Source organism: Chenopodium album, chromosome 13, assembly GCF_948465745.1.
Source record: "Chenopodium album chromosome 13, dcCheAlbu1.1, whole genome shotgun sequence".
NCBI classification, from domain to species: domain Eukaryota; kingdom Viridiplantae; phylum Streptophyta; class Magnoliopsida; order Caryophyllales; family Amaranthaceae; genus Chenopodium; species Chenopodium album.
The window spans coordinates 51,502,977-51,513,327 of NC_137846.1; the positions used below are offsets into that span (position 1 = coordinate 51,502,977).

Below are 10,351 nucleotides of genomic sequence, written 5' to 3' on the forward strand. Positions count from 1 at the left end.
ACTTACTCAACTAAGTAGTGCTAAAGCACTACATTATAAAAACAAGGAAAAACCTTCCTCCCCAATCAATGTGGGACTTTTCCCCTTCCATTGTTTTTCTCTCTCTCTCTCTCTTATTTTTTCCTAACACTCTAGCATTATATCAAGAACTTCCAACAAGGGGGACGATGGCTATGGTAATATCGGTAGGACAACAGCTCTCATATACAGATGCTATAGTCCAATCATCCTCCAATACACCGAAATCACCGGGAATCTCCAGGAAGTCTGTTTTAGGGTCATTAAATTCATAGAGGTCATGATCAGGCCTTAATTCACGAACAATGGCAGCCCTGATGTCACCAAAGGTATTAGACGGACGGAACTTGCAGCCCTCCAGAGTAAATGGACGGGCCAAAAAGGGTTTTATGAAGAACTGAAAAGGAAAACAAATCAGTTATTAACATAAACAAATAGAAAACCATCAGAAGAACATTAGAATAACTGATATCAGTTAGTTCATCAAGTCATTTTTTACAGTATAACCAACGAACAAAAGATGAAGCCTGACAGAAAATAAATCACCGAATAGCAAATTTTCAACTATCAGAAAATCCATACATCCTATCTATATAATAACAATGTTAGTTTCAACTTGCCGAAATCAGCGATTTCTCATCCCCTTCCGCTATCGAATCACCACTACTGCTGCTACTATGATCATTATCCATCGAAACGCTTCGCCCAATTTTTGGTTCCTATACATTTTTTCAAAAGAAGTACTCTGTTATTCTTATTTACGAGTAAACGCATGGTGGTGCACCACCCAACAATCAATCGCCAAAACAAAAGCACTTCGCTTAAGCCATTTAAAGTATTTGTTCATTTGGAAACAACAAAACTCAATGTACAACTTATACTACTATTAACTTTCACACAAAATTCTGTTCACAGTAATAGTAATCACACAAAATTCTGTTTTTAAAAAAATCAAATCAAGCATAAATTTCAGGATATTCAAGAACCTTCATTGAAATTATAAACAGAATGGAAAAGTTGGATTCAAAACAGCCACATTCATTCAATTCACACACCAGAATATACAAACAATCGAATAACTACCCTTCAATGATTCGAAATTTTGCACAATAAATCATGATAATTCACCAACATTAATCGATTAAATAAGAGGTTAAGCATAACAATTTTTAATCCATAAAATTCCAAAAGGATAAAAAAAATAAAAAAATAAAATAAAATTAAGACCTGAAATCTTCAGGTATGCACGAATAAAGTGATTGTAGGAGATAACGAGGAAGTTTTGAGACCCCACTTTAAGGAGGGCACCCCAGTTCCTCGTGATGCAAAACACTGGCGTTTCTCATAATGGCATTTTGGAAAATAATGCCAAGTTTTTCACTTCCTGAGCTGCTGAGTCGGATTTCGTGGGGACAAGTTATGTGTCAAGCTGTTTGAGTAAATTTGGATGGTGTTACTTTAGTAAACGATTCCCTGTTTGAGCAAATGTTAAAAAAATTACACATGTTTTCTTCTCTCTCTCCTCTCTATCAATGGCGGTCTCTCTAAACTAGTAGAGATTCTAGACAATTCCAGACTAGATGAAATAATCGGCTATTGAATTTGTCTAATTCCATTAAAGTGTAATAGGTTAGTGAAGTTGTCTATTTTTTTTCATCGCTTCAATCAATTCCTAAGTTCTGTTCTAGGGTTTTCCAATAACATTCATTCAATACCAGACAACAATTTACCCTTAAATCGATTTAGTTTGTCAATTAATCCAAATTCAAAAACAAACCAAGGAATTCGTACCAACATGAAATATAAAAGTGATTAATGGCTCCCAAAGATCTCACTTACCTCCGTTTGAACGAATTGATGTAGTCTTCTTGGGGTTGAATCGCAGACCTCCATTTGTTCTAGTTCGAATCACAAACCTCCGCTATAAATTCAGTTTATTCAACTTTTTCGAGTTGCATGTTTTTACCTCGACAAATTCAGTTGGACCTTCCGACCTGACTTTCGCCCAGAAATCAATTTGGGTGAATCAAAGCTTGGTTCGTGGAGGCGGATGCACGATTCGCATGGTGCATCCGCTCCAAAGTACAAAAAGGCGGAATGAATATGCAGGTATATACTAATGTACATGGGTATATAAAAGAACGTAGTATTCATTTATAATGTACATGGACATATACATAAAAAAACATAATGTTCATTTATAATGTACATTAGATTTTTGTGCAACAATTTTGTACATTATTTTTGTATAATAATATAATTATTTCTTTTGTATAATGAAATAGATAAATAGTACTATAATTAATTTTTTTTTACCATACATTAATTACAAATCATTTCAATTTTTTTTACCAAAAGTTTACTTTCTCTCTCCAAACAAAACTTCAAACCCATTTAAATTCCTCAACCTCAAACAAAATTTCAAGAAATTCGAAATTTTGAGTCCAAAATTGTTCAAGATGACAAATAAAAACGAAAGGTAAGACCAAATTCGACATTCATACTTGTTTATTTGACATTCATACTTGTTTATTTTGAGTTTGAGAGTTTGTCTTTTATAAATTTGATTGAAAATTGTAATATTTGATTTTATTGGGAATTAATTGCGATTTTGATGTTATTTTGTTGTTGCAATGAGAAATAAAATGAAGTTTCCTGAAAAAGATCGACCGATTAATACATTTTGGAAGAAGGAAGCAAGCAAATAGACAATTTTAGAAAAAGTTGTAGATTCAAATAATACAATGTACATTAAAATACAGTAAAATGTTCTTTTTTCATATACTTACATGATGCAAATAATACAATGTACATTAAACATGTAATCAACATTATAACATATATGTTCATTAGAATATAATACAATATACATTATAATACAGTAAAATGTACTTTTTATATATATATACATGATCATTTATACCAAATGTACATTTACTATATGAATAATGTTCTTTAATATTATCATGTTCTTTACTAATATCACAAATGTTCTTTAGATTTACAAAAAAAGCATATAAAACTAGATGTTCTTTATAAAAGAGCTATATGTTCTTTACAAATCAACTATATGTTCTTTACTGAACAACTAAATGTTCATTCTGCCTTTTTTTTAAAGAAAACCGGATGCACCAAGCATGGTGCATCCGCCTCCGCAGAAAAAATTTCATGGGTGAATTCTAGCTCCTCTATTTTTTTCAACCTTCAAAACCCAATTCTTCTATTTTTTTAAAAAAAAAATTAAGAATGCATAAACGTTGTAGTTTATTTTTATGGTGGAGGCGGATGCACCATGCTCCGTGCATCCGATTTTCTTTAAAAAAAGGCGGAATGAACATATAGTTGTTCAATAAAGAACATATAGTTATTTTGTAAAGAACATTACATATGGTTGTTTTGTAATAAACATATAGTTGTTTTGTAAAAGAACATATAACTATTTTGTTAAAAAACATCCAGCTTTACGTTCTTTGTTTATATTTAAAGAACATCCGTAATATTAATAAAGAGCATGATAATATAATGTAATGAATATTATTTTTATTCAACAAAAAAAAAAAAAAAAGAAAGAACATAACAGTATTTTTTTAAAGAACATCTAGCTTTTCAATCTTTAAATGAATTATTTGTTCCATAATTGAAGAGTTTTGGTAATTATTTCCCAATCTCAATTTATAAATTTGTATATTTCCTCATATTTAATTTCATTTTTTTGAATTTTTTAGGGAGAGGAATAAAAATCTTAGAGAGAGAAATAGGAAATTTATAGAGAAAAAGAAATTCTTCCGATAGAAGACGACGGCTGCACATTTAGATCGAGTTTCGTGGTGCTTTTAATCATTGTTTTGTTAATGGAGTGATTTTTAATGAAGGTGAATATGTGGATTTGTTAATCAAAGATCGAAGGTAAGTTTGAATGAAATTTTGTATTTATTTTTCTTTAATTGTGTTACTTTATATTTGAATTAGAATATTTTGTAATCATAAAATTCATTGTTTATTTTCCTTTTTAAAATTTGATGAATCTGGATATATATGTTGAATTTGAGAATAATGTGACAAAGGTTGAAGATGATGTTATTTACAAGATAGTGTTATGTTCATTTCTTTAATCTTTACAATTGTATAACATGTTCTTTTCACCTTAACTAAATGTTCTTTTCATTTTAGCTAAATGTTCTTTACATCTCTATACAATGTTCTTTCCATTTTTTTTGGAACGGATGCACCATACGCATGGTACATCCGCCTCCACGAACCAATAATTGGTAGTTTAACGCCGTCAAAAGTGATATGTAGCCCTGTAATACAACTGGCAATCCAAGTAATACATGGGAAATTCCAGCACATGACTTATACAGGGTAAATTTCCGTTATTGCCCTTATGAGAAACAAACTCTGTTTCTCATATCGAGAAACAGGGAATTTCCCCACTTTAAGGTTTCTGAAAAGTTTCGTGATAAATCTTATTCGAAAACACAACCGAAGTAGGGCGATTAAGTGAAAAATCTAGAGAAGAATTAAGGATAAATTAAGAGGAATTTGGGAAGAACCCTAATTTATTTTTGAGGAGAATTTTAATTTGGAAAAATTGAAATGACTAATCTTATTTTTGACACTTTTTTCAAAACAATTCCACATTTTGAAATTTTGAAATTTTTACCCTATTTTTAGCTATTGTGCTCAAAATAATCTGTTGACCGATTTATCAAATTGGTAACCGAATTTAAAAGGTAACTTACCACGTGTTACCTTTTAATTAGTGTTTATTTACTTTTAATAATTAAAAAAAACTTCCCCGTCAGAGAGCTGCCCCCACCCCTTACAGTAGGCCAATACCCCTTCCCTAAGGGTGTTCATAAATCGGTCCGGACTGAAAAAATGGATCAGACAACCCCGGACTGAATCAATCGGTCCAGTCTTTGGGTCTTGAAATTTATTTTTCAGGTCCGATTCAAAATCCTATAAAAACCGGTCTTGGACCGGACCAATTTTTTGATTAAAAATATGCGTGAAACCTTAAATAATGGTTAAGGTTATTGTTAATAAGTTTAGAATACTTTAATTTTATAAGCTTTTTTGTACTAAACATACAAAAAGAGACGTTAAAATATAGTTTTTCCTTTACTTTTTTCGTGTTTTTCATAACTTTATTAAAAATTTAGAATTCTTTTAAAAAAATTTCTTTGGTTCAAAACGGTCCGGTTCAGGTTTTAGACCGATTCTTTCGGTCCGGTCCGGTTCGGTCCCAGCTTAATCGGTCCAGTTTTCGGTTCTTAAAATTCTAATTCGTTCTTCGGTCCAATCCGGGTCGGTCCGGTCTTGGACCGATGAACAGCCCTACCCTTCCCCGCCGACGAAAAAGAACCCCCCACCATCGTCAGCTTAAATTCTCAGCTGAATTAGGGTGGTGGGGTTTGGGGTCAGTTGGGTTTTGGTGTGCAGTGAGGGGGTCAGGTGAGAGGGGATTGGCCGGTAGGGTTTGGTGTTTGAGGCTGCCGTTAACCCAATAGCATCACACAATGAAAGATTACATACACATCCAACCAATTCAATTGAGCAAAGTAATCTTCCATAATCCATCTCAGAGTTGTCTAACTTGATCATTCGCAACAGACTTCATTCAGAGTAGCATAATCTAGTAGAATTTCTTAATCAAATCAATAAACTCACCAACATTTTTCATAGAATTCTATGTTTGCTTTAACTCATACAAAAAGCATGCATTGCATGATGATTTGATATATATGATCCATTCGAATACATAACGTACTTTTACAAATCAGTAAGTATATTGCCATCAAGATGTGATCATGAAAGGTTACCATCAAGAATTCAAGATGAAATAACAAATGGGTCCCACTTGTCATAATTAGTTGCCCGAAATTGAAAAATGTAGAGCTACTCAAACTTTTTAAATTTTGGGGAATTGGGGGTAATTTTTTGATACGCCTTTTTAGCAAGTACTTGTTCACACATTGGCCAATTCAGCGAGTATTTCCCGACAATTTTTCATTATTATTATTATTATTATTTGCAACTTTTTGGTATTATTCGTGAGAAATAAAATATTCAAAAGTTGTAAATATTATGAAAGAAGATATGTACTATTAATATTATTATTATTGGAGATTTTTCTGTGTGGCTGGCCACACCGTGTGGTTACGGTTATTCGAGTTATTCCACATCGAGTAACCCTTCAAGTAACCCCTAACCGAATAACCCTGATCGAACCTCTCAAGTAACCACCGAGTAACTCGAGTAATCCCAAACTAACCGAGTAACTTAAGTAACCCCGACCACACAGTGTGGCCAACCACATATAATAATTTGTGAATTATTATTTTCAAGTATTTAATTTATTTATGTGTATATATAAGACATATTAATATGGTAAGAAATATGATCTTATATTGACAAATTAGAGAGAAAAATAGAATAGAATGGCTTTGTATTACTTGATTATTATTCATCAATAGGATCCAAAACCTACGCTCATAAGATAGGAAACAATCTTCCTATAAGATATACCATATATCCTAATGATATATTCGCTAAATATTATCTTAACATAAATAAATCTAAATATATTATTTTCATAATAAGATACGTACAGAAAATATATCACACATATATTTTCCGATATCTCATATCTCTAACATATATCCATAAGGTTTAGTGTTCGAAACTTGCAGGATGTTTTTATGACGTGACACGATAGATCTACGTAACACATAAACATTTATATAAGAACGTTTATCAATATATATAAATAATGTGTAGCCCGAACGATGCCCCGGGATGCTGAATAATTTGTACTTATTTAGTTTGATAATCATGTTTGACTGTGTTTTTGTTAGTGTATTGATGATCATCTTAAAAATTCATGACTTAAAAAAAATTTGTAAACACTTATTATCTAATCCAACTTAACTATATACTAAGTGTTTACAATATAACTATATATTTTTTGGTTGATAGAAAAGCACAAAAAATGAATACCTAAGATGGTAAGACTTTTCTTCAAAAAAAAAAAAAAATAGTAAGACTTGTAACTTAAAACTTGTTGGTCGTGCTTAAAAAAGAAGGCACGTGGCACATATTTTGTTTTAGGAATGTTTTTTTAATGTGTACGAGTAACAAATATAAAGTATAGATAATAATAAAATAATAATACTAAATAAATATAAAAAAATATAGATAATAATAAGTATAAATATAAAATTATAGACTATAAATTATACAGTATAGTATATTATACGGATCAGAGTAGATAGATATAGATATGGAGTATAGATATATCATCTATACTATATACTAAAGTAATCCCATAATTATCCTCAATGTACACGTGTCATTACCTCATAAAAAGTTTGTTATTACTTTTTTTTTTTTTTTTTTTTTTTTTTTGTTATTGAAAGAAGTTTGTTAAGTTTTAGTCTTATATTAAGGGAAGGAAATTAAAAAGTGTAGTAAAGAATAAAAAATGTTACGTGATATTATATAATACTACTTAATTGAGAATAAGAGCATGCTTTAATATTACGAATACAAAAAATATTATTACACCATACTCCTTCAATTCCTTCTCTAGATCACATTGCTCTTACTATATATATAATGTTTATTATACATTTTTTATGTTTATGTTTTTTTTTTAACTAACAATGATTTCGTTTTATATATTTTTAATAAACGAATAATGAAAGTATTATTGTACTGTAAAACCGTGCATAGCACGGGTTCTAAACTAGTACAGTAGATATTTTTGAGTTTTGTTAGTGAATATCAAAGGTTAGTACGGGTAATTATTAAAAAATAAAAAATAAAAAATAAAATTTGTCTTCCATTCCAGTCATTGCACTTTGCATGGAACTAGATAAATTCACCTTCATTTATTAGTTTGTTTATTATTCTCTTATCATAATTCTATGTACTCTTTTAATTTCTCTATAAAAATTGTTAATCCAACCTCCTTTTCCTCGGAAACTTAAACATCCTTTCAGATTCCAATTAACTTCTTAAATTAAAAGCTAAGTACTTTTAAAGCGGTAATCTTATGTATAAAATGGAACCCAATCAATTGCTCAATTACCAAACATTTTCTCACATCTTCTAATAAGAGTATTATACAAAAAAAAAATGGGTCAAATCTTGTCCAACTTATGGAGGAAGATTTGTAGAAAGCCAAAAAATAAAGCACCAAAATCAGATAATCATAAGGCCAATTATCAAAAATTATCTCTTGATGATGAGAACCAACAACAAAGCCAGACGACGTTCAATTGATCTCGGGTTGTTCGACTCCGATCGATACAATCCAAAATCACGAGGACAACTTGGATCAATCAAACAACTCGCACATTGTGGTTGATTTGAGCAGTTCTCATGAAGAGCATGCTAAGAAAAAGAAGACATATAAAAAACAAGTAATCAAAGATCATGTTGACCAAGTTATACCAGCTGTCTTGGAAAAAAACGTTACTACTACAATTAGTCATGTTGTGTTGATTAGTGTTAGGAAAATAGGGCAATACAGCAGCGCTCAAAGGATACTACTCGTCGGCGAGGGCGATTTCTCTTTCTCGGTTTGTTTGGCCGTTGCTTTCGGTGATGCTACTAACATTACCGCCACTTCGCTCAACTCGGAAGGTACGTACCTTACTAAGTTACGTACTAGCTTGACCGTTATAAAAACATTTTAACCTTGAATAATTAAGTAGTCCTTCATTTCTAAATAATCTTAATATATTCGTTTTTAGTGGTCAAATTTGATCATATTTTTTTTACAATCATATTTATGTGTAGTCTTAAATTACAAAAATGTGACTTTTTTTTTCCCCTAGTAATCTTGTGAATATGTTAACAGACTTTTTAATCAAAAACTATGGGAAGTTCATCAGCAACAAGGCAGAGCTGGTGACTCGAGGTAGCACGGTCCTTCACGATGTCGACGCCATGAAAATGGCAAAACATCCTCTCCTTGACAGCTTGGTATTTGATCGTATCATTTACAATTTTCCACACAGTGGGAAATTTGGTAAAGATGATGATGATATACGGTGAGGAACTAGAGCAAGTATTTTCTTTTCTATCATATCTACAACATTAAGAGTTTTTATTTTTTTTAATTAGCCAAGATATATTTCTTATTTTTATTTTGCAGTACACATAAAAAACTTGTAAGGGGTTTCATAAGAAATGAAAAGAAGATGATCAAGGAAGATGGTGAGATACACATTACCTCGAAATCGAATGGAATGTATCTAAAATGGGATATCCCGAAAATCGGAAGTGATCAAGGACTAAATCTAATTCAAGAAATCAAGTTCAGAGTGAGCAAGTACCCTGGCTATCACACCAAGTATGGTTTTGGAGGCGATAAGGACTTTGATTGTAATCCCAGCAAAACCTACAAGTTTGCTCTGTCTTCTAAATGAATCCTAATTTAGCTAGAAGTAGTATGCTTTCTATTTTGCACGCCTAAGCTAACGTATGTGTCGCAAGAATAACATTGGTGTAATCAATCAACTGAATGAACTAGCTAGTAGCTAGATTGGTAATGGTATCACTTAGCTTGATTTCATATCTTATTACATAATGATATTATGGGGTGTTTGGTGGGAATAAATTTGGTACAACTTTGATATGCTTATAATAGGCATAATTTTTTTTTTTTTCATAATCAGGGTTATTTCATGATTTGCATTCCAAAATTGCGACATGCCATTGGAGTTGAGCTCGAGTTAGTGAATCTTAGAGCGCCTCTCTTGGGTTTAGTTGTGGAAATAGTGATTCCGATTAATTCCTCTAATAACCGCAGACCCAAGTACCTTAGGGAGGTACCTAATATTATTGAGAGTCTTACCAATGAGGTAAGTTGTAAAATATTATGTGCAACTTTTGAATTTTTAATATCTCATAAATTATGCCCAAATGGTTGCAATTATATTCACAAAATATTTTTGGTCCTAACAACATTTTAAGCCTCATTTTGATCCTAAAATTCCTGCAAATTAAATTCCATGATTCTATTATCATTTCCTCCAGGCCTACATCATTCTTCATCAGGTTAAGCCATCTCAGTCAGGACCACTAATGTAAAACAAAAATATTGAATTTTGGACCACTATTCTATTTTTAAAATTCCATTCTTCATCAGGTAAAGTCATCTCACTCTGTGGCATTTCCACAATGACATTGATGTAAAACAGAAATATTGGAAGTTATAAAAAAAATAAAAAAAAAAACAGAAAAAGTATGAATTTAAGGTAGAAGGAAAAAAAGGCGTAATTAATGAGAGAATATGTATGGAATGATATCATTCTAAAAA

The 10,351-nt window shown here is 31.2% G+C and overlaps 1 protein-coding gene across 1 annotated transcript; it reads left to right on the forward strand.

The window, feature by feature from the left end:
• Positions 1–2,143: 2,143 nt before the first annotated feature.
• Positions 2,144–9,458, forward strand: LOC145575702 (uncharacterized protein At4g26485-like). The gene is made up of 5 exons (XM_081633523.1): positions 2,144–2,147; positions 3,891–3,924; positions 8,402–8,670; positions 8,888–9,080; positions 9,185–9,458. The coding sequence occupies exons 1-5, from the start codon at positions 2,144–2,146 to the stop codon at positions 9,456–9,458; spliced, it is 774 nt and encodes a 257-aa protein (XP_081489649.1).
• Positions 9,459–10,351: the final 893 nt, after the last annotated feature.